We start from the raw sequence: 26,240 nt of genomic DNA on the forward strand, positions 1-26,240 counted from the left end.
TATATTTCTCTCATTTCCTCAACATTTAAGTCTTGCCAGCGATCTGTTGTTTTACTCACTGAAAAAGGAGTTTTTGGTTTTGTTGAGGAAAAATTAAATGAATGCAAGCAAAAGAGACTGAAATTATACAACAGAGAGGCATTAGCAGGCAGAAAAGGTCCCCAGAGAATGTGACCTCAGATGGATTTGAGCCCTTGTCCTTGCAGCTTGCGGAAGGTCACGAGAAGTGTTGGGTGGAGGTGCGGGTCCCATGTTAGGGGATGCAGAGTGTGGCCTTTCTACCCAGTAATCTCAGTTCTGTTCATACACGCGAAGTGGAGTTACCAGCTCAGAGCTGAGCAATGGTCCACACAGGCTGGTGACAAGGAGAACTGAAGCAGGGAGGCCACGTGAAGGGCAAAGTAAACACCAGTGCTGCTGAGACCCCAGCAAGCTAGAGACATGGCATCTGCCATGGTGACAGCCTTTAGCTACCAGGTGTCACAGCGCGGTGAAAGCAGACTATTGCACGATCAACCCAGGCAGGAGTCAGCAAGCATTGCTGTGTAAGGCTGCCATTAAAGAAGTCGTTTTAGTGCTCAAAAATGAGGTCCAGATTTTGTTGAGATAGGAAACAGGTAAAGAAGGGCCAATAAACAGAGAGTGGAAGAAACTCTTTATTTTAGATCAGCTTTCCTGAGACTTAAGAGTGAATGTGACCTTGGTGTGAAAAAGCTGCTGAGCTGCGGTGTTTCTGATACCATTCTGCTCCGTGGATGTGCCCCAGGACGGGAAGCTTCCCGGGGATGGCAACCAGGCAGGTTCAAGCTGGCCGACACCTCAGAGGGGAGCAGATGCTGCAGTGCTTTGGCACCGGGTCTGCCGCAGTTAATACTGACAAATCCAGTGCCCAGAAAGGGGTAAAATTTTAAGCTGAATTTGTTGCTAAGAATATATTTTAATGAGGAAAATGAAAGTTTGTTCTTAATATAAGAGCCATCATGTGCTAGAGTTATACAAACATTACATAAAAGACTGTTGATAAAACTGTAGATAAACAACATACCAGAAACTCCTGGTGGTGTCTTAATGAATTTCCCATTAAAATGACCAATTACAGCTTCGCATTTTTCTGTTGATTCCATCCTATTTGTAAGAAAAAAAAATTATAAATATTTAGAGGTCTATCACTTTTTTTTGGTATCAGGGATCGAATTCCTGACCTCATGTTTGCTAGGCAGGCACTGTGCCGCAATATGCCCAGCCTCCTCTCACTTTTATTATTGTTCTGTACATATACAAATACTCTTTTAGACATTTTGGATACTAAAGAGACTTAGCAACAATGGTAATATGAGTTTACTCTTTTACTTAACTGTTCTTTTTACTTCCTACAGTAAAATAACAGATCCCAGACTACATTCTCAATCATAAAGGAATAAATTATATTTAGAGCACTTAATACTAAGCATATTAAATGTATAATTTTAGTCTAATTGTTGGAAAATTGAAATCAATACACAATTTTTGATAGTCATGATACTGAGTTAAAGATAACAGTTTAATGTATGAGTACATATCCTACTTGCTAAAATAGATGGTCTTTCTTTTTATGAATTGACAAAATGACAGACTAAAGAATTACAGCAAAAGCTACTGTCAGTCACAGGATGTACCTTGTATGTTTTTTACATTCATGTCAGATTTAAAATTAAATTTATGAATTTCATTAACCTTTGTCATCTTGACTTTAAAGGAGAAATTGAAGACTGGAGCTTAACTTTACAACTTATATATATAGGTAGGTGGCCAAAAATTTGAGAAATACTCTGAGGATTTAGATTAATTGGATTTAGTATTCCTTAGTAGGGAAAACAAACAAACAAACAAACAAAAAACTCCTTAAGTAATTACTCAAAATGTACTACACTGCTGGAAGACCACAGGGTCACACCTCAATCCTAATGGATAGTGACAGTTTTATAAACAATAGAATCTAATTGGGTTCTGTCTTTAGGTACAGAAATCCCACACTTGATCTGTTGTCAGAAGGACACTCCGAGGAGCAATGAGGTATCAGAATCATTCAGTGTTGGCTGGGTTCTTTTAATCAACAAAGTATGTGGTAGAGATGCTGGCCTTTGTGACTAGTACTGATAGATTATTTTAGTTTTATTATGAAATTGTCTAGCCTATCAGAGCAGTAGACCAAAAGCCAGAAGAACCAAGGAGCCTTGCTATGACTTGGCAGTTGATGACAATAGAAAAGACCCTTTTTGGCCTCAATTATGGTATTAATATGTAATAATGCTTTGTTGATATCACACAGATGTATGTTTTCCTCCAAACACAAAGTTAATAATTTAAAACACGCAGACACTGTTACTACACAGTATTAATAAATTCCTAAAAATGCATCATGTAAAATCAACTTTTGAGATGGACTTTAGGTTTCTTTTTTTCTCTAGAAACCAAATTAGCTACTATATTCAAGTATCTTTTCTGGGAAGGAAGGCATAAAAATTAACTGGAACATTTATTTCTTTAAAAAATGGAAGCAGGAATAGTAAAATGCTAACAATTGTTAAATTTATGTAGCGATTAGGAGTGACATTCTTGTCTTTTTAAAATGCTTGAAATATTTAATTTAAAAAATCTAATTCACTTTATTGATGATAATTCAAATTTCCATCTCTTTAGGAAAAAAAACACTGATTATCTATAAAATTTAGGAGACCTATTGTCATTTTTTAAAAGCTACAAGGATCCCAACTAACAATATACAAGGACATATACTTTCAAAACTATTTCTCATATGACAGGTTCTTGACATGAGCCAACCAAAATTAAGTGTACTCAGGTCAGGAGTCCTAATGAACATATAAAAGATTTAGAAAATTTTACATGTAAACTTACACATGATTTAAGTTCATGGTGCAACTGGATATCATAACCCTTATTAAATTTTCTCTTATTGGTCAATTTTTATTTTCTAAATAACTCAGTAGAATTATTGTCAGTGATATAATACAGAAGGCAATATGCTTACCTGGCAAAGCCAACACCACGACTTGTACCACTGGAATCACGCAATATTCTTGTAGAGATAACCTGTCCATAGGGTTTGAGCATATTTTCAAGTTCCTGCTCATCCATGGACAGTGGCAAATTAGAGATATATAGGTTGGTAGGATCTTGTTCTTGTTGCTAAAGCAGAGCAGAAAATTGTCTTATCAATTTCCATCAGAAGTACTGATATTTATATTAACACACCTACTTTTATACAGACGCTTCCCTCACTGTCCTTTTCCAGTACTACCTAGTGAAACCCTGGAGTCTACAGAGTACCCAGGTCATGCTGGACACTCACTGACAGTGTCTGAAGTCTGGACAGTCTGCACAGACAGACACAATCCTCCAGATGTCCTCCAAGCAAATGTGGAAGTGGCACTGTTGGCACGCGGCACTGAGTTGGAGAGGATGCCTTCATGAAACCACAACCCTCAGTAGTTTTTAGTGTTTCCAAAAATAACCAACTTCTCTTCCACTGCTATTTTTAGGAGCTCATTTCAGGCACACTGTTGCCCAGGAGGTTATTACTCCTAATAACTCAGCTGAGAGATACATGAAGGATTCTGGGTCGAGTCATGTGAAGTCCAGTACCAGCTTTGTGCAAATTGCCTTGCTTTGCCCTATGGCAGGATACACATTACTTCTGCATACTGATCATCAAAGAGAAGGGAGACTGCTAATAACCCAAACAAGAAACTCAAAGCCATACAGAATGATGAACTCTGGGCAGAGTAAATTTTAGAATACTAGAAAAGCTGAACTTGAAAGTAGATTGGAAGGGCAGGTTTGCAAAATCTTTACTAAAGTAAAAGTGACCCAGAGGCCAGTAGTACTGGAATTACTTTGCAGTTTATTCTAAATGTAGCATCTCAGGCTCTATCTCAGACCTCAGAATCAGAAATTGCATCCAGGTGACTCAAGGATATAAAAGTTTGAGAAACAATCCTTAGATTACTTCTCTTCTAATCTTCCTCTGCTGGAGTGCAGTCAGCCAGAACCAATGACATATGATTCAATTTTTTTAAGAACTCGTAACTGTTACATATATTTATGAAGAGTATGGTAGCAGATCTTTGGGGAAAACCTTGCCTGACTACTGAAATAATCTGACGAAGTCCAAATTCAATTCTGTAATTATGAGATTAGCATAGACTTACTTCAAAATCAGTCTTTCCTTTGATCTTATAAAGGAACAGTATTTTTATATATGAAGCATATGAGAACTTATGACTTTTCTTCAATAAGCATTATTTGTAAAGTCATTAATTGATCATTTAGCCTTTGGTGACAGGGCACACTCATTATAACTTTCTGGATTTTTGAAATACATGGTGCTTTAAAAATATATGTCTGAATTTGTATGAAGCCTTTCCATTATACCCTGGCATTAACTTGAAATAAAAATTTTCCTTTAAGTAATCTGCAAATAAGAAGGAACAGTGATCTTTTGCGCTGTGTTTAGCTAGTAAGACAGACACAACAATCTGTGGATGGCGGGGATGACAGCTCAGTGTTTTATCTCCCAGCACAATAATAAGTACATAAATAAACAAACAACAATCTGGCATAGAAAATGGCAAATGACTGTTTTTTTTTTTTTGGTACCGGGGATGAACTTGTGCTTGCCAGGCAGGCACTTATACGCTGCTGAGCTAAATTCCTGGCCTGCAAATGACTTTCTACTTTCAATAATTAAAATTATCAAAGACCAAGAAGTGTGAGCAACAAGTACTGTCCCTACAGCTCCCTGGATCGGACAGAGGAAGGCAGTGTGCAAACAGATCTGTCACAAAGGTAGAGGGCACAGGCGGCTCCAGTCCCTCAGGGTGTCACCAGTAGATCCAAGAAAAAACTGAATTTTTCAAATGAGTAAGCTGAACAGTCTCGCCAACCACTCTTAGGTTAAACAAAAATGGAAAGTTTCTTTGTTTTTAGCTGAAATTAAATTAAGTTCAGTGTGGTACTACTGACTGCCTTATGTCTAGCAAAACCTTTTATTGTCAATCATGTACAATATATCTTTAATGTCCAAAAATGAACAATTTGTTTATTAGATACAACCCAATAATACAGTGTTTCAAAGTAGAGAGAAAGGCAATAACAAACATTTTAGGTCTGAAAATTTTCAAATTCTTTTGAGGTAGGTGAAAGGGAGTCTTTCAGCCCCTTATTTCTATTTCACTTGCTCTTGTGCTAACTCACTCCACTGACTGCGCGGTTCCAGGATGAGCCATCTCATCTGCCCTAACTCCCAAGTCTCCAAACTTTCCTTAAAGTGCAAGGTGGTAATTTTTACTATGGAAATCTGGTCCAGTACCAGCCTGCTTAGTAAACAGGGTCCTTCCTCCCTAAAGTTGGTCCTGCGGGGACGTTGGGCTTCATTCAAAGGACATTTCTAGTGCATTCTGTACACTCCAGCTTGTTGCTGTAAAACAACTATGAACTGAGTCTTAACTTCTGGCCACTTAACAGTTAAACAGTAGAGAGAGAAACACATGTAGTGAAGGCTGGGTGCTGAAAATCATAACGGGGGAAAGAGACAGGATGATTCTTGTAGGGAGATGAAGGAATAATTTGTTCAGAGGACATGGGGTTTAGGGAAGAAGCAGAAGAAAACAGGCTGAAACCGACTGTGAAATGCCATTTGAGGAATTTATTTCAGACATTGTTGCTTATTTTTCACTGATCAAATGCTAACATCATGGAGAATAAATGTGCCCAGAAGAGTTGCAGGCAAAGTCCAAGGTAGCCTTGCTGGAACTATAGAGTTTTCTGGAAGTCTTATGCTAAAAAAGCAAAAACAAAAACAAAAACATAACACAACACCACCAACAAAAACCCAGAAGAAAATCAAAAAGGAATGAGAGGTCATGTAAACTCTGTAATCCACTCTTTAACAATTGGAGTTTGTTTTTAATAGAGAATGTTTCTGACCTAATACCATCAAGCAATCAGGAAAATAAGTCACATTTGTCTCATGATCTCACAGTCTTTGAGAGAGGAGTGAGGAGTAGGAGGAAAGGGAAGTGCAGTTTGAGAGCCACACCTTGAAAGCAGGAAGGTTTGGGAGGCACAGTGGCAGGGGAGTGAAGTATTTCTAAATCATGCTTAGTCAGACTCAGAATAAACCGGGGAACTCCTTAAGGGTTATAAAGTACTCACTGGGCAAAGATACATGAAAAATATTACATACAAAATGTGCATTAAAATTCTATGGTTTTTCTTTTTAAATCGTAATTATGAAGCATTATGACTAATATTTAAGTGCTCATAGGGAAAACTGTTTATATGAATTATTCTTTTAAAAGGAAATAGTAATGCAAGTACTACTTCATAGACCTATGTTTGTTGCCTCTGTTGTTAAAATATTTTTAAAATACACATTCTACAAAGTTTTGAATCAATATGAAAGTTTAGCAATGAAGACAAAAATTTTAAAACTGCTAAAAATCAGAATCCAAAAAGAAACTGAGTTCTTAAACCATTCTGGGGTATGTAAAGTAGACTAGTATATATACATATTTTCTATTTTTTTTTTCACATTTGTTTTTGATAGCAAAGTCCTGTCAGGTTTCTTTATTCGGGTTGACCATTGAAGTTAACGCAATTACCTTTCCAATTGCTCAACCTGCTGCAAGCAATGCTCATTCTAACACTGTAACAACTTTAATGTTAAAAGCAAAGCAAAACACAAAGGAATAGGAAGAAACGCTAAGCTGGCAGGACTAGCCACAAAAATATCTAATCCCCAAAGTGTCCACGTATTCTCATTATTATACATTCATAGCAAATGGGACATGTAATCCTTAAAGTCAGTGGTATTGTTTTTCAGTGAGAATAATTTAGTTTCTTTAAAACCAGTGACAACGGTCATTCTGTTTTATTGTGTCTGAGTAGTAAGTTGCTATGTCTGGGAAGGAGTTATTCTGTCAATTATAGGTGGCCCAAACAAAAGCTGGACCATCAGGCCTCTTTATGTCCCTAGACACAGAAGGTTCAAGGGCTTCTCTAACAAGTGGAAAACTAGATCCCACATTGGCTGTGAGAGGGGATAAACGGCTACTAATGTTCACTTGAGTAGAAAAGCAGGGCTCAGAGGTCCCACATGGTGTAAAGCACTCAAGTCATCATCTGAAAGAAATTAACAAAAACCTCCCTGTGCGTGTGGAATGGTTCCTAAAATGCAAGAAAGGGACTTGGCAGGAAGAGCAGACATCTGTTTTCTCTTGTACTGAATAGGTTCACCAACCAGCAGATAGCTGCTCATGGGCATGTGACTGCAAACTGCTTGGAGCATGATGGACCTCTGAGTGGAGAGGAGATTAAATTCCTGCTTGTTTGACTGCCTATTTATTGGAAAAATGAGTGAGTTTACCACCAGCCAATGATCTGTTGACTCCCAGCAAGGCCTATAGATGTCTCTTTGTTAACAGGTATCATAAATGTTGATTCACATTTCATGTTTTATCTTACTGAGTTTCATTTCTTTTCTCTTTATAGAATCTGGGTCTTTCATTTGAAAATGCACACATTTGAAACACCTGCCAAATTTAACATAAATAGGCTTTCCAAAGGCCCAAGGCCATTTCTATTTGATAAATTTCACTGCGATACTCCATGGTCATACTTTTTAAATGTTTCTTTTTACCTTTTCAATATTTGTCTAAAAGTTTTCCTTTCCCCTTATCAACAAAACAAATGTATTACCTCCCGTATGGCAGGTACAAAAGAGGCACTGAAAACTAAAACATGAATGAGTAATAATTACTAATCTCTAATGCTTTTCACTAGCAGTTTGAAATTTAGCTTTGAGTATCTGTGGGGTCATTTCTCAACCCGGCTAACCAATGTCAAACAACACTACATTTCTGCCTCTCCTCAACTAAATGCTCCTTAATTTTTTTTCTGATTACTTAAGAAAACAAGACTTTAATGTGTGGGATTTTTAGGATACTGTAAGATTAATTCAGTAGTAGCAAGTGGACAGTGATGCATCATTTTCTACTGGACCACAGGAGCTCCACTTAAACTTCCTTTAAAATAATCTCTCCAAAAAAAGTGGACGAGGTGCTTCTTTATCTAGACAGGATAAGGAGGTTAACCCAAGTCCAGACACTTAAATTCATGATTTTATAGTAGAGAACAAGAGATCCACTAGCATTTACAATGTAGTTTGTAACATTAAAGATATCATAAAAAAGAAATAAGATCCAAGAAACAAGTCATTCTACAGGGATCTACACTTGTTGAACGTTGGCACATTACCAGCATCTCTGAACCTGCATACTGGTCTTCCTCCCAGATGACAGAAGAAACGATCATTTCTCCTAGTCAATTTAAAGCATCTCTGAACCTGCATACTGGTCTTCCCCACAGATGACAGAAGGATCATTTCTCTTTGTCAATTTACAGCCTAAAGGAGGTCTGCGAACAGTGCTCATTATCAACTCATAGGAAGCTGGCATTCAAAGAACACCCATGACATATCATATAGTGCCATCCAATCCAGTCTCACTTTAACTAGATATATTGTAAAAACTTCTTCAAAAGTATGTACTTTCTGTAATATACTGCTTAATATTATAAGTACTGGAAATGAAGCCTAGTTCAGAGCACTCTTCTAAAAAAAAAGAGGGCTTCTAACTCAATTTCAGCAGAGGCCACAAAACCTGTGGGGGCCAGGGGCTCTGACCTTTCAGAGTGGGAAACCAGACCATTTAAGAGAGCCTACCAGGAGCTGACTGAGGACTGGGCAGGGATGGTTTGCTGAGCACCCACCTCCTGTGTCTAAAGGGACTGGAGAGGCTGAGAATGAGCAGTTGTGTGGAGAGAAATGCACCATGTTCTGAGTCTCAGCATGCTGGCTGCTCCCTGTTCATTATCAGAAAAGCAACAGGGAATTCAGCACACCAGTCAAGAAGCTTGATCTATGCCCCACGGGGCCAAAGCTGAGGGGTCTAAAATGAGAAAGGCTGGTTGAAGGGTCTAAAAGTGTGGTTGGGAAATCACTATTGTTCTAGGGGTGGTTTTCAAAGGCAGAGCTGAAGAAGGCCACATTGGAAGAGTTGGCCCTGGGATATGTTAGGAGCAAGATTACCCGGGAGAGGCAGGGAGAGCCCAGTAGAACAGGCTGAAGATAGGCCTTCCATTATCAGGGACTGAGGGTGTGAGCCCAAGGTCAAGTATTCTCTAGCTTCAAGGGACTGAAGAGGACAGGAGAGAAAGTTCAGAAAAATGTCTGCAGCATTTTATGAGAGAAAATATCACCTTGCTGCCTGGCCAGATAGACTGACATCCCATTACATCCTTCTCAGGTCAACAAACTTCCCTATCTTCTTCACTGCCTCAATCTGGAGCAGTTAGAAACCACAGCCAGGAAGCTGATGGAGAGTGGGAAGAATATATGCTTTGGAAATAGAAAGGAAACAACCAAATGCCCATTCCACAGCAAACTTAATAAATAACCTGACCTAGGGGAAAGGATAAACTTTATTGTTATATGAATACTCACAATTTTTGTCAAATAGGATCAGTCATTGAAATTATAAGCACATCACACTATCAAAAACCTATTCTTGAAAAGCAGATATTAATCAAAATGTAAAGATATTTCATATTATTTTAATGGGAAAAAATAATGTATTACACATCATTCCAATCTTCCAAACTGTAACTAAATTTATTTTCCTACAAATCCCTAAAATATAAGTAAATACATTCATAACATATCCATGTATGAATATATACATATAATAAATCATGTTGGGAAACTTAAAAAACACTGCATCCTGTCCTGTTCATCAAACAGTATAGTCATCTGAAAATAACTGCTACCGTATGCACAAGTAATGTTCAAGGCACACATCCTTTCTGTGGACTCTCAGCAGTTTCCAAAGTCTCTGCACATGACTGCAACATTCTATGTACTGTATTTGAAGTGTAACTTGAAGCTTTTCCGTACAACATCTTGTTTAAAGTATACTGAGGTTGAACAATGTAAATACAGACTTATGTGGCTGAAAATGTATTGAAAGACACATACATTATTACATGGAGATATAGATATGTATCTGTCTAATCAAATCAAACCAAAACCAAACCAAACAAAAAGCCCTCAAAAATCAACCAAAAATCTGTGACATGAAAGAAGCAAAGGAGTTAAACATGATGTTTACTATTTACAATTTCTGCTTAATTTGTACTCTGGAATTTAAGAAGATCCAAAGTAAGTCCAATTCGATGTGAAGCTTCAGAAATAGGGCATTAACTGCTTTAGAAAAGTGATCTCATTTATTAATTCCTGAAATCTTTATGTTGATTGTTTTATTTGAAGCAAATCTCTATCCTGGTAGCTTCACATGTTCTTCAATAGCTCCTAGCAGGTAAGGTCTGAACTGGTATGGTTTAGGTTTTAGCAGGTAATGTATTTCTTGAGTAGAGTTCTTTAGTTTCCATAAAGCTTGACATGTGAATGCTTTGTAGGAAATGATCATGTAGTGCTATTTACAAGTAGCAGAGAAAAGTATAAAATTACTTTTCTCTGTACTTCATGAAGCCAAATAATATAAAATGATTGCTCTTTTGAAAAGAATACTCCAAATAGCCAACTACCAAGTTTCAGGCTTGAAAATATTTCCCATAGCAATTGAAGAACCAAAGATGGGGAAACAGCTCCATAGTTACATAAATATCTTCACATGTAAATATCTTTTAGTACTGTAGTAGCTTACATTTGTGCATTAAAGATGGAACATAACTAGCAGTTTAGTTGATACATTCTTAGATGTGTTTAGTGTATAATGGAATGTCTATTACAGACCATAAACACTTAAGAGATGTATGTCAATTCAAAGGTTACACTCTTCCTTGAATCTCAGTTTTTTTCTTCATAAAAAGATCATTCCTATTTTAAAGTGGGTTTGAGGTGCACAATCTGAAGTCCCTGCAAATTCAGAATTATTTGACTGGATTTAGATTATGCAAGGCCAGCTTATCTGAATTTACATAATCTATTTAAGACATCATTACTTTTGAAAAAGGATGGGCATCTTTAATTCTAATTTAGATGATAAACCTAATATGAAAAGAAAGACAATGACTAGCTGGCCAACTTGATTCACATTGCTAAATTATGTTATTCTGGATTTTACACAAAAATCTTAAAGAGAAACTATCATAAGACAAAATGTTTTAGGAAAACATTATGTCCTTGAGTAGTTAATATTCATATGCACTGCACTAAAATATACATAAGCATAAAACTTATGGTATTCATTTTATAATTCCTAAACAGTTAAGGCACATTTCTTACCTGGATAATTATTCCTCATCTAAAATGCTAAAAGTTCATCAAAAACAAGTTTTGAATAAAGTCCTTGTAGAACTGCTAAAGAATAGACTTATATCCTATAACTAATGTGTAAAAATGTCTCTGATGTAAGGAAAAACAGTACCTATAAACTATGTAATTGTGTGTGTAAAGCAATGTATGTAACAGTCACATATTCCTTTTGAACACACTATTCTAGCCAGGCATTGCAATGCTGGTAAACCCAGCTACTTGGGAGGCTGGGTCAGTAGAATTGTGATTTTGAGGTCATCCTGGATAACTGGATAAGACCTAGTCTCAAATTAAAAATTAAAAAAAAGAAGGGGGGCAGCATTGTGAATACAGCTCAGTAGTAGAGCACTGGACCAGCATGTTTGAGACCTTGGACTCAATTGCCACCACAAAAAAAAAAAAAAAAAAAAAAGGAAAAAACATGTGCTGTGCACATTTATCTTTTAAATTTTCTCTAAAATGGATTTAAGCCTTGAGCACTGAACTTATAAAATTATTTTGTAGAAGCAGAGATCTTAAAAGATTTACATATACCTGATTATCTGAGAAAATTTTCATGCATTTTTTCCAATTTGCTTATGTGGTTAAATAATTTACTATGTAAATTACATACACTTTAAAATTCTTCATACATTAAATTATAAGGAATAAGTATTTGTCACAATCGTACTGCTGAGTTTTTGGAGGCACAGGACTGATGTCCAAAAGGAGCAGTGGGTGGTGGGATGAGTGACAGACACAGACAGGGTGGGGGAGGGCAGCTGTATCAGGTGCTGGCAGCGAAGCTCTCCACTCACCTTTGCCATCTGGGCTTGAACCCCACTTGCCTTCAGGGCTGACACAGCTTTCTGAGCTGCTGCGGGACTGTCAAAGTCGACAAAACCATAACCTGAAACGCAAAGTATACTTCGTTTTACACGATCCCTTTATGATGACATGAAGGGCAAAAGAAAGACTTCACTGGTTTTCTGCTGCAGGCAACAGAAATGACAATGTCCCCAGAGAGCTCAGGTTTTCAAAGCTGCCATCAGTGGCTTTCCCGGGGCTCCCTCCTTGCCGTCTGTCCCTCACTGGACAAGCCTCCTTTCAAACTGGGGTGGGGAAGGACAAGCTTTTCGTACTCAAGATTTTCTCAGGTGTCCTGCAGTTACTAGAAAAAAAGGTATTTATGCTGCCAATCAAGGGTTAAAATAAGGTGGTGGGAAAAGGAAACTATTTCAAAAAAAGTGTTTTCGATGATATAGTAATAATGATGAAGCCGTCCAACCCAGCTGACAAATGACAGAAACAAAAATTATGTTTTTTGGTAGACTAAAGCTTGCTTTTCAAAATTAAAACACATACAACAATTATATGTCTAAAATATATTCTAAATTTTAGGACCTGTTCAAATGGGGTCATTTACTTAAAATACACCTCACTATTATCTTCAAAATAAGGAAGACTGGAAAGAAAATACCTTCAGATATCCAAAATAATTGTTTGGGCAGTTCTTGCCCTAAAACCTGAAAGCAAAATGCAATACAACAACACAACCAACCACCTAGAGAGGCTGTGCTTTGCAGTTTATTTATCTATAGTTTCTCCAACAGTTTTTAATGAGCGAGTTATGTGTTTTCTCAGCTCACAACAAATCAAAACAGGACATTAGGGCAAAGGAGGCCTGGGGTGAGGACAGGGCTGCAATAAGCACAGGGATGGCATCTAGCAGTGACAATGAGTAACAAGTTATAAAAGAGAAAATCTATAAAAGAACAGAACTTACGTAGCACAAGTGCAAACAGCCCCATGCCTCTCAACAGACTCCCTAAGTATCACCCTACCTAGTCAAACAAACAATTATAGTTTTCATGGTGACAACTCTTAACTTACCGAGGAATGGCTGCTATTCATAATACACAGTTAAAAGGAATAGGATCTCAGACAAATTACCAGTTTTTTCTTTGAACTAAAATCAATTATCACAAAATTAATTTTAAATAAGTACATTTTGCAAAAGAAAAGCACCATTTGGAGATTATACTGAAGAGGAGCTAGTTTTATCATTGATTTCCAGGTTTTATGAAGAAAACAGTAGCTTAGATAATGTAGTAGTAGTGTCAAAATAGAAAAACATATAGCAACAAAGTCAAACTCAAGGTTTCTGAAATATTGTCAGTTCTGAAGCATTAATAATAAAAACACTATCTGGTAACAGACAAAATTATAGTAAATAGAGATTATTGATTACAGAAACAGATGTTTAGGAGACATGAATGTTAAAGCAGAAACAAGCAGCAGCTTCCTTACATAACTTGGAACTGGACTGAAATAAGAGTTAATTTGATTTAGACAGCAGAGAAACAGCCAGGTGGGGAATGATCCACACCAAAGCAGAGAATGTTACTCAGTTGCAAGGTTAGAAATCAAGTTTAAGCATGTTTGGGTGCTATTTAGAAAGCTGCTGTTAAGGCTAGTATGTAATAGTGTATGGATGCATAGGCACACACACTCCACCTCATCTCTACAGGGAACACATGAATAGCTGTCTAACACCGAAATGACAGAGTTCTACTGATGGTTGTTTCAATTTTCCCCATCACTTTTGCTACTATTGATAAATTACAATAAGCAGATTTCAATTATGTTATTGTACTTGCTGTGATCTACTCTGGGAATCTGAGCATTCTTTTATCTGTTGTTTTTCTATTAAGAGAAATATATAATTGTTATATTTTAGTTAATGGTTTATGCTCTTTTCTGGCCGTTGCTGAAGCCTATTATACTACAACACTTCATAATCATTTGCTGAAGACAAATATAACAGGTAAACATAGAGCCATGGAGCTCTTTCATTCTATGTAACATTAAAATAAATGTAAGACCACATAAAACATGAATTACATAGGGTCTATGGATTTAATTGTATAAGTGTGTACAAAGGTGTCTTTGAAACTGGGGTTCACAAAGTAAGATAGTGTTCTCTCCCTAAGTTTCCCAGAGGAATTCCTGTCAGGTCCCATGACCAGATACAGTTATATGTACCTCACTCTCACAGAGTAATCACTGAATCACGGGAATAGTTATGTTTTCTATTTTTGCTTTGACTATTAGGATGATACATTGGAGAAGAATGTACAATAGTGGTTTTCATTAAGCAGTGTGGAAGAGAATTCAACCAGGGGGACCCTGGTTCTCTTCTTCACTTAATGAAGATAGCTCTGCTTTTTAGCAAACTGAGCTGTCATGCAGAATTTCTCTTGGAGTAGGGGGAAAAAAGAGAAATTAGGGTAAGGCTAAGGCTAAAAGCACTTATCTACTGTGATGCCTCTCAGTTTGAAACTACTGTTTGAGATCAGCTTTCTGTTTTATGCCTGCAAGTCTATTTTTCATTATAAAAACCCAAAGACTTTTTTTCTGTGTCTTTGCTCCCAAATCATTTATAAATGTTAAATAAGACAAATCTTGGCAACTAAGTGTATGCATTTCAGCCTACTATTTGACTGTCTCTAGTTTAATTCATGTTAAATATTTATTGGATACCACTCTACATAAAGCACACGCTATTCCCTGTCCCAAGGCAAAACTGTCTTAGTGTGCCATGTTGATTAAACATGGGCTTAGATATTTGCCACAATAGCTCTTTTAAATCTGGGCACTTTGAAGAACAGACAGGAACACAATGAGCCACTTCAACTCTAGATTAAAGGAAATGGCTGGCTCACAAGGAGAGGCGCTACCATAGGGTTCATTTATGTTTGCTTCCTTTTTCAGATTGTGTTAAGCCACTACCTCCTCCCCACTACTTGAAAAACTGGGGTCTAATTAATGAGTAGATTTGTCTTCTCTCTCTGCCTATTCCTGTCAACCTTATTTCAATTCATGCGGTTAGTAGTGAGATTCAAAGTCAGCTGACTCCATTCTTCCCTTTTCCTAGAAATCACATGCCTATTGTTAAGATGCTAGATCATTAAAAGTCAGAACTACAGAGCATCAGTGCTGCCTACTGAAGACGTCTCCTCTTCCAGCTCATGGAGCTGGATGAGCTCATCCTAATTATACGGAAATCTGAAGGTCAGTGCATCAAATTAATGCAGCAGCATATTTCAAAGGGCCACATGACCTCCCCTCCCTATTACAAATTTGGTCAGTGAAAATGGTTCTCTTCTCCCTGCTGCCAATATTGTCAACAGGCATTCAGCAGAGAACAATCGGGAGTATTGAAACATGTAATTAAGTACTGCTTAAAACTACTCTATTCTAATTAATAGAGCCAATTTGCACAATATGTAATCATTTCAGTTCTTTAGTACAGTCCAATGGTCTTCAGTAAGCAGCTCTAATCTCCTCAGGCTTAGGAGAGAAAAGCTATTTTCTAACTCTACTCCCCCTTTAAAAGCAGGGGCTAAATGCCAACTAGTATTTTGTGTGTTAACTCTACTGGTGCCAAATTTGGATTTCTGGCAAATGGCTAGTAGCTGTCGACATTCCAGCCAAAACTCAACTAGGGACAAAAATAAACGTAAGCAATATGCTAATATTGTGCAAGACAGAAACTGGGCGACACGTTAGATTTGGTTTTTAATAAAATGGGAGGAATTCTGAAACCTAAGATCAGGTTTAAAATTCCACCATTTGCATTTGTCTAAAGCCATGATTTAGGAAGTAATCCAGCATAGAAACATACCTTTGCATTTGTTTGTTGTCTTATCCAAAATTGCCTTTGTGGAGACTATTTTTCCATATCTAAAGAAATAAAAGAAAAAATAGAACTCTTATTAATGTCTAAATACAAAGAATACACATACTTTTCAAACATCTGCAAACTTTAAACTTTAAACAGATAACAAACAAAATGTTCTTTGCGAAGGGGCAGGCAATGGAAATGCTAAAAAAATTAACCTAAAAAAAGGACAAAGCCAAACTTTCCCTTTGAGATTCTGGGTTAGTTTGATGTTTAGCTTTGAAGAACAGGCACTTACCTAATAACCTTGGAACAAAAACAAGGCATATGAGCTTTATATATATAAAACATTTTCTTCTAGTATCACCGTATCTGTGATCAAATACAAAACTAAATGCATGGCTGAAGAACTATTAAACTTCTATGACCCATATAGCCTTTTTTTCAAATGGCAGAAAAGCTGCCTGCATTACTTATTCTTTTTGGTTCTATAGACTGCTCCATAGATGCAGGATGTGATTACGGAAGGGTAGAAGTGCACACCTGTACAGTTTAACGTAATAGTATAAAAGGCATTTGTTTAAACTAAAGGCTTTTACTTTTAGATATATTTCTTAACAAACCTTTATATCAGTTATAATAACTATAAAGTAGACAAAGCTGTGTGCATGAACACATGTAAGAAACGGACAATTGAGAAGACAAACAGTGAACTGGGACTAATTATTAATTTTATGAGAGTATTTATGAGAACTGTGTTCAAATGCCTTAATGTGTCTCAAGTGGGAGGAGATGGAAAACATGCAGAACATTAAAATTCAGTGCACTGCTACAGAAAATGAAGTAACTGTATATTTTAAATACATGCACTGAACTCAAAACCTCTTATGGTGTAAGCCTGGCAGAAAAGTACTGCTATCTATTCCCATCTTGTAAAAACTGCAGGAGGGAAGGCATCTTTGAAAAAAATTACAAAAAGCTTTCCTAAAAGTCAAAGTAAAACTTTAGTAGCAATGCGCAACTTATTTCATGTATATGTGACTCAAGTTTTCTCATTTATGCATGGTAAATTACAGAATTCTGATTTCCTACAAATTAACTTAAAAAAATTCCATATTTGCTCCAGTATACTTTTCTTGTGATTGATTTTGAGAACTGAGTCTTAAAAGTCTTAGGAAATAAAAGTATCGGTAGAGCATTGTAAAACACTCTAAATATTGTAGACTTCTTTTTTATGCACATAAATCAGCTGAAATGTATTTGTCTGGAGAAACTAATGGTCATAGCCACCTTCTTCCTCTGGTTATTTTCCCCATTTTCACTCTGTGTAATCAAGTATCCAAAGATTACTAAGTAGGCATGAAAGTACAGAAAATTTAAGTTTCAAATGCTCACTATATCCAAAAGACACAAAGGTGCACAAACACCTTCAATCCCCTGCAGAAATTCTGTGTATTTATAACAATATTAACGCAGATCGCTAAGCTTACAAAATATTTTGAAAAATTCATGAATGATAAAAACCAAGTGATTTAAAGACTATGTTTTAGCAATCATTTATCTACCTAGCTTTTATGCTTGGTATTTACTGGCACTCTCTCACCTGCACAAATTTTCAATGAAAGCATTCTTATACTTTATGCCTGCCAAATACCTTTCCAAAAGCAGGGGTAAATGTTGGTATGACTCCAATTTAGAATAAGAGGACTGAAAATCTTAGAGATTAACAGACTCTATCTGAAGTCTCAGAGTTTAGGGCCTTTTGTCAATCAACCAGAAGGATATTTCAAAGAAGGTACAAGAGTGGCCTTCAATGCCCTGGTTTTGTCTTCAAACTTTAATGACAGGAGAGCTGGAAAAATAGAGATGTGGGAAGGGGGAAAGAGAAAAAACCCTTGGCAGCGTTGACACTTAATCTTTGCAAGCCCCATCTTGCTCTTGGCTCTCTTGGATCTCTGCTACAAGTGACATTAGCCTTCACTTCCACATCGATGCCAGTTGTACCTCTCTTGGCCTGTGGAGCCTGGTACTTTTTGGCGTGGACTTTATTCTCCTTTCTGGACATACCTCTGAGGTACGATTTGGCCTCTTCCTCCTCCTTAACTGAGTATTTCTGTCAAGTTTAGTATCTGATCCCTAACTCTTCCTTTCTGTAGGATAATTGGCAGCACAACTGTAACTAGTGAACCTCCTCTCATAATGCCAAGTTCTTCCTCCTGGGTTTTGTGTTTCCTCTTTTTGAGGGGGAGGACAGCACTAGAAATTGAACCTGGAGCTTTTGCACTAGTCTATCTACCTAGCCCCTTTTACTTTTTATATTAAAACCGGGTCTTACTAGGTTGCTCAGGTTGGGCCTGAACTTGCCATGTTCTTGTGTAGGTCCCCCAGAGTACTAGGATTACAGGCATGTGATGCCCTGCCTGGTATGGCTACACATATTTCCCATTTTTCCAGAAGCTCAGGGTCCTTGAGATAGCATCAGATCAGTCATCCCTGAATCTGGTCAGTCATCAGTCAATAACCCGCTGTGGTTTGTCTTTGATGTTTCCAAAATTCACTCCTTCCCTATATTGTGTCTAGACGTAAGCAAGAAGCACTGCATGGTTTTCCTCGCTTCCAGTCTCTAGTCCAGGCATGTCTCAGCTTTTGGCTTGCCTGAGCCACAGTTAGTGAAGGGGAACTATTCTAGGATATAGTAAATGTATAGTACAGTTAAAGTATATAAATAACAAAGCACCTTTCATTTTTAATATTTGTTATTATAACATTAAAGAAATAAGGAGGCAACTGGCAGCTGGACATGCCTGCTCTAGCCCTTTCAAGAAGACCTATCTGCCGCATGCAACACTCAACCACTGCTTAAACACGTCTCTCTCATCTATTACCCCATTCTACTCACGCTTGATCTTAAACACATATTGAAACACAATACTTTCCATGAAACCATTCCTAATCTTCTCAACCATTCAGTAGGGTATTTTATAAGAAACCAGAAAGGGGATTACATTTATCGAGGTTCTACTTATGTTCTTGGCATTGTGCCAGGTATTCTTCATGTTGATGTCACTGAACTTTGTAATTTCATGAGGTATTGTTTGCATTTTTGTAAGTGGGAAAACAACTCACTGAAGTTTTGAGCATAATCTCTTGTCTAAAATCCCAAAGCTCAAAAATGAATGGTATTTAAATTCTCACTGCAATGTATTTATTAAATTATTTTGAGGAATAATGTTTCTTTTATATTCTCAGAGTATAAAAGAATAGATACCTTCTTCTATCGCTTTCTACTGCTTACAGAAATATTCAATTTTCAAGCCCAAGCAAGTTTTTGTTTGTTTTTATCGTATGAAACCATCAAGTTTCAACTCATGATTAAAAGAGGGATAAGAAAACAGAAGAGAAATTTCTGAACTTCAGCTGCTTCACTTTCCACTGTGGTTTTCATCACAATTTGTGGGTTAAGAATGAGAGGCCGTGATTTCACAGAAAGTCAGAAAACAGCTTTCACTCTGTCTATGGGTCTATGCAAGCGACTGGGTCTATGCAAGCGACTGGGTCTATGCAAGCGACTGGGTCCTGCAAGCGACTGGGTCACGGGAGCTGCTTGACAGGAGTTATCTGAAGGGAGCTGAAGAGGTTCCCCCTCGCAAAATATTTTCCATTTTGGGCTGTTCACTATTGCAAAGCAAAAGGCTCCCATTAAATACAAGGCCCCACAATAAGTACAGTAAAATTTTTTAAAATGTAAGCCCTGGAACTGGGAAGATGTAACAGTAAATCACACATGCCCTAGTTAGCTCAATAAGTGAATGCAGGAATAGTGTACAGAAGAAGTAGTTCTGATGGTATAAGAAAAGGGCCAGGAACGAGCCCCATCTAGAATGTGGGGAAGAGCTACATACCAAATGGTGTCCCTTAAGGGGCAGCAGGATTGCAAAGTCACTATCTCCCTTTGTTGCTTTACTTGCAATAAGCTTCCATAATAGAGGATATAATTCACATTTAACCTAATTCTACTGGTATTCGACAATGCCTTACAGGATTAACGGATACCTGGGTACAAACTGATAAAGCAACCAGACTTTCCTCTCTCTATTTTCCTAGTCACAGTTTAATTTGCTTAAAAAAAAGATCCACATTAAGAAACATGGACATACAATTTACTGGAGTAAATAGAATTGTGACTGGCAGAATTTATACTCTAAGAACACTAAAAAGGTGAATGCCCAAGAAAGCAAGTCACAGGATCTCATGGAAAAATGTGTCTATGTAGATTCTTTAGGTTTTATTCAGTTTCAGAGTAACAGGACTCAGACCATAGCTCTCACTACCTAGACTGTGATATTCTTGATAAAGGTAGGTAATTCACTCCAGAAGCGGTTTTGAGAGTAAAAAGATAAACAGCAATTAAGGGATGTGACTGCATAATTACAATTTCAAAGGGAGAAGATAACACATAAAAATTTACATCTAGACCTACCGGACCAAGTGAAGATAGCTGATAAAATCTTTTGCTTGGGATCTACCCACAATTTCTTTAGTCTCAACCATAGCTTTCCTCATTTCTCTCCTGTTTCCACTTACATCTCCTCTTTCATCTGGTATAATATATAATCAAACATTTTAATTTGCACTTAATAAAAAATGTTCTCCGCTGCTTCTATTACCGAGTCTCTTCTAAATACTGCCTTTCTTGTTAATTAATTTTAATTACAAAAGCAACACATGCTATTGCAATTAGAGGACCCAGAAAAGTAGGCTGGAAAAATTAAAATCACTTCAAAATCTTGAGTAAGCATATTGGTGTGTATTCTTACAGACTTTATCTAGTACAGTTCATTGCATTCTCCTCTCTACAAGGGAACCTGCAGCCTTTTAAAAGTTCTCCTTCGGGAGACAATGCTATGGAAAGTGGAATGCACTCCAACCACCACCAACAGATGGCGATAATGGCTGATGAGTTATTTTAACATTGGTCACTTTAGCTGTAAATTCATATATGTAAGGTACCATGGAGCCATGTATAGTATTTGTATTAGTTTTGGAATTTTTTTTGAAAGTAATGTGTGTGCTAAAAACAACAGCAAGAAAAAGTGTATACTTAAAAGGACGCAAAGTTTGAGAAAGGGCCAGCTATCGCTCATACATACTGGATGATGTTTAGTTTTAATAGGAGAAGCTTTTTGGGAGGACAAAGGACTTATACACCCCATGAGACATGCCACATCTGTGAAAATGACAGCCAGCAAGAAGAAGGAATGGTGGATGAAATAATAATAATAAAAAAAGTCAAAATAATGGAAAGTTAATGACCTAGTTCTGGGGAATAATCAAAGTAACAACTTACATTTATACAGTTCTTATTCTACTCCAGGGGCTGTTTTAGTGATTTGGGTAAATACTTTAATGTTCACAACTTTTTTGGAGTAGACAGTGGATCATTGCTATTATATAGATATGAAGCTTAGGTGCATAGAGGCCTCTCAAGATTACACAGCTATTAAGTGGCAAATACAGAGGCAGGAAGTTTGCTTTGCAGTTTAAAGGCCATACATGTTGACAGTTGCAGAAACTTTGGTCACCAGTCACAGACTGCTGCATAGGTTCAGAGCAGTTTCACGTGAACATGTGTAGTTTCAGAGGAGGAAAGCACTGCAGGGTTGCCACGTCTTCAAGGCAGATGCTGATGACATTTAGGAAGGCATTTTCAGCCTCAAGATTTTCTTTATACCTGAAAGTAGTCTGTCTTGGAATAAGACACTCAATAGAACACAAGCATCAGTGAGGAGGAGGTCTCTGAGGAGCTTCTTGTCCTGCAAATAGCATAACTGAGTGTAACCTTTAAAGCTGGAAAGGAGTAAGTCATCGATGTATTTTGTGAGAATGAACTTGGAGACTTCATTCCAAAACACCTCTTGCTATGTGTTAGGGGTTAAAAAAGCCCCCTTCCACCATGGCCACATCCTCACCCCTGTCGTACACAAGTGAAACTACATAAGCAGTTTTCTAGCTTGCCTTTTCTGCTGATTTACTGTTTCAATGGCTTCTTAGGAAAAGGGGATTTCCTAAAATTTGCTTTACTGTTTTTTTCAGTCATTAGACAGAGGAAGGAAAACAAGGTATGAACTACATCTATTTAACTAATAGAACATTTTGTTAGTGAACAAGGTCCAGAGTAAGAGTAGGAGAGATTTGTCCATGTTGTTTTGAATCCTGACTACCTGAAAAAACTCACCTGATGATATTTTCTTTATTTGCTTGGTGTAAGAAGTAGTAAGCATGTAAAGATGAGATGTAAAATGTGAAAATTTTAAATTAGACCGTCAATTTCAAATAGATTTTGTAAGGCATTGATTTTTTGGTCCTGGTAAGTTTCATAGTTTTCGTAAAACTTCAAAGACATAAAAATATTAATGGTACAGAAGGATGTTCCATTTTTCATTTCCATTTTTTGCCTGAACTTTCAGATAACCACCCTTTCTGGCTAGGTGCTCCTTTGTGAATAGGATTCGTGGTATAAACACAGTAGGAATCTATAGCTTACGCAGCTGGAATTTGAGGCAAATGCTTGGCAAGAAAGATTACTGGAGACCTAAAGATCAGAATCAACTGAAAACTGCATGCTGAAGGTGAGTGGATCACCAGAAAGATAAGAAAGCAAGAAAAAAGCAAATCAGAAAATCAACGCACAACATTTACATACACTACGACCTTCAGCATACCAGGTACAGAAAATGTATAATATGCCATACCTGTCATCAAAGGGGAATGTAAAGAATTTTAGTATTAAAAATCATCTTAGCAATAAAATAAAAATATGAGATCTTTCATGGTGAATGCTAAACAAAGGAGACGTACACGTAAGAGAAAGATCAAGCTAGAAAAGCGAGACTTCAAGGAAAGCAAAAAACTGGAGTGCTATGGTAAACAATGAAAAGAAAAATATGCCTGATGCAAACCTATGTGGGAGTACCAGAAACAACATGTGTAAAGGTCCTGGAGAGCCTCAAGTTCCAGGAAAAGAGAGAGAACAGGAACGTGGCTAGAGGTTTTGCATCGCATAATGAAATGATGACAGTGAGATTTTAGTAAGATTAATGAAAATCTTACACATCTGGGATTACTAAAGCGGGTATTGCATCTTCTTTTATTTTTTGCTTTTTTGTATCTAAGCAATGACACTCATGTTTGTATAATTAAAACAGAGAGATAAGGAGAGCTCGGGGAGGGAACAAGATAGGTAGAAAGGTTCTAAGGACGCAGGAGATTTAAGACAAAGAACTTCTCTGAAGGAGTCTTACATGTTCACTTTGATATCTGAAAAAAATTAATCCATGGCGACCGTGCTGTGAAGAGCCAGGGGCTGGCTCAGTGAATTCAGGAGATGGCGAAAGGCAAACACCAAGAACACCTTTCCAAACTGTCCTAGAAAAGGCAGTGATGTCAGCTGCAGTGACAGATCTGAGGCTTACAGATGGAAGATGACTTAGCGGAAGAGCAGACCATCCTCATGTGGTTTTATCTCTGGCCAGCCTGGCTGAATGCTCTCCAGAGCATGGAGCTGATGGAGAATAAATTTCAGAGCTTTGGGATAAATTACTAACTCACATTTGTTTTTCAAGACATAAAGAAAAATTATATTTATATATATATTATATACATATATAAAATATATATATACCTCTACATAGAGAATATTTTTATAACATTGAAATTTTAAAATAAATACAACATTTGAGTACAAATCTGGTCATTTGCACCCAGATTCGTGGGACTAATAAATCTTTTCTCACTAAATTTAGACACATTTCCGCTAATTTGCTTTATCAACTGTCCTGGATAAAGCTAATAAACCCACTATAAATGCTATTTTAAAAAGTAACAAGTGATGCTATTCATTTCATGTACAGGTTGAACTAAAAATTTCATATAGAATAAACACTAAAACATCCCATTAAAAATGGCTATGATGCACTTTTTGCCATATTCTATGAAAAATATATTGCTCCTTTTCTAAATAAAAAAATGCTTGAAAGCATCTGACTTATTACAGATTGCTATTATAGCTTAGTATCAATTCTCATATGATCTACATTCAGAGTAAAATGGCTGTATACTGTTTTACCGTTTTTTAAGAGCACACAACACACCAAGGGTCATTTACATTATCTTATGACAATATTTTTACCACAAGTCACTGTCCTGCAGCACTTAAGGATGCAGTCACAGATGGCCAGACCCAAATTAATCCTCCCAAGCACTAATGTGTCAGAGGAAAATAATACATGCTGAAAATGGAACCTAGGACTTTGGAAATAAAATGTATATTATATGTCATATAAATGAATCCCTAAAGTCTCAAACATTAACATCCAACATCTAAAGCAAATATAATTTGATTATAGAAAACAACCTTGTATTCTTGAATTTATGAATGAATATTGATTATTTCCTAATTCTCTTGCCCCATTCAAGCCTGTAACGATTTCCTTTGCTTTTATAATCTCACCCTTGTATGTATACAACACTTTGCTTTATAGGTGAAGCACAGTTATAAAGGTATGAAATATAAAGACCTGTCCTCAAATGCCACAGCCAATGACCATTTCTGTGGCTCTAGTATAGTTGCCAGGCCTAAATTTTACCTGTGAAGTCATCTAGAAACAACTGCCTACCAGAGGCCAGCACAGTGCTTGATACATAATGGATATCTGGTCATCAATAAATGCTACCTTTTTTCCTCTAACCATCACCCAATAAGGATATCACTAGAGAGCATTAATCCACTTCCTTCTTACCGTCATATCAAAATGGTCCAATGATGCAAAATATTGAGAAAACATTGACCTTTCAGCACAATGGGTTGAAATACATTGGTTGCAAGCATAAATACGAACAGGTAATACAATTTTCCTCCATTAAAAATGTTTGGTGTGCAAGTTAAGGGACATTGGTAATGGTAGGGAGAAAGGAAATAGGCCACTTTTCCTTGGAAAATAGACTTTTATCCTAATTTAGCTTATAAAAACACTAGAGTGACTAGTAAGTCTGAAGTGGAATTAAAAAATAGCACCAAAAAGAAAACTATAAAGGTTGGGTGTAAAAACCCAGGTTTTTTGTTCTTAGATTACTTTTCATATATTGCTGCATTTTTGTAGCACTTGTGATATTCATTAAAACTGTGTTTCCCACACATACAGACACAACCAAGGAACTGAGTCAGAGTTTGTAGAAACTGAATATATTTAAGTTCCAATACTGAAAACTGTAATTGCTTCATTCAAAACAAGAGCAGCATGACAGAGAGTAAAAGTAAACAACCTTAGAAAGAAGAAACTGTATTTGGACATCAGTATATGTTTTGCAAAACAGTTATCTGAAACTGTTAAACAGTGTGCAAAATTACCTGCAAATTTCTTTTGATTCTGATACAAGCTAAAAAGGCAGGAGTCAAATTGGATATTTCCTGGACTAACCACTATCAGCTTTGAACTGGAACATGGCACCCGTGTACTGACGTCCAAAAACAGTTTCTTCTTTCTAAAGTGATAAATCTTAACCACATTGCAACCCTGAAAAGCCATGCTGAGGACAGATTGACAAGGAAGAGGATATCTGTTTTACCCACTTTAACAAATTTGGGGCCTCCTGAAGATCAGCCATGCTGAGACTGGGAAGAGCCGACTAATAAGCCAACTAGCCAGCCTGTATGGTAAGCTGTGCAAGCCATGTAGGGCCCAGGAACAGAAAAGTCAGATAGCGCCTCCCATGAGCCTACTGGGACAGTAGGCTGAGAATCACCAACTCCCCCCACCCACTCCCTCCTAAGTAACTGGCTGGTTCAGAGGACAGGCTGAGCTAATAGCAACTGAGGTACAAAAAAGCAGCTGAATGCTTGTGTTGTTTGGTTGACTTTGCAGGCTTGGGCTGGCAGACTGAGCATATGGAGGATAACAGTATGCAATATAGCAGATATGGGGGACTGTCTTTTATCTTGTTTTTGAAACCTGATATTATTGTCACTTGTTTTGTTCCAATTAATTGTTTTGATTCATTCAGTATTGTTTTGATTGGTTTTATTCTGTTTTGTTTTGGTTTGATTTTGCTCTATCTGATGGAATGGACAACTACTATGAAAATAACAAGATATACTATGGTAGCCACTGTTGGTTTCCTGTTATCCTG

At 37.0% G+C, this 26,240-nt stretch overlaps 1 protein-coding gene across 5 annotated transcripts in view; it reads right to left on the reverse strand.

The window, feature by feature from the left end:
- Rbms1 (RNA binding motif single stranded interacting protein 1) overlaps positions 1-26,240 on the reverse strand; it is a 204,273-nt gene that overhangs the window by 24,558 nt on the left and 153,475 nt on the right. For all 5 annotated transcript variants that reach the window (XM_013142475.2, XM_013142474.2, XM_013142476.2 and 2 more), the window contains exons 3-6: positions 16,059-16,117; positions 12,190-12,281; positions 3,029-3,186; positions 1,046-1,125 (exon numbers count right to left, since the gene is read on the reverse strand). In XM_013142475.2, the coding sequence (XP_012997929.1) occupies positions 1,046-1,125; positions 3,029-3,186; positions 12,190-12,281; positions 16,059-16,117 (389 nt within the window). The remainder of the gene's footprint in view (positions 1-1,045; positions 1,126-3,028; positions 3,187-12,189; positions 12,282-16,058; positions 16,118-26,240) is intronic.

Source organism: Cavia porcellus, unplaced genomic scaffold, assembly GCF_034190915.1.
Source record: "Cavia porcellus strain 051 isolate PalLab524CR breed Dunkin Hartley unplaced genomic scaffold, mCavPor4.1 scaffold_12, whole genome shotgun sequence".
NCBI lineage: Eukaryota > Metazoa > Chordata > Mammalia > Rodentia > Caviidae > Cavia > Cavia porcellus.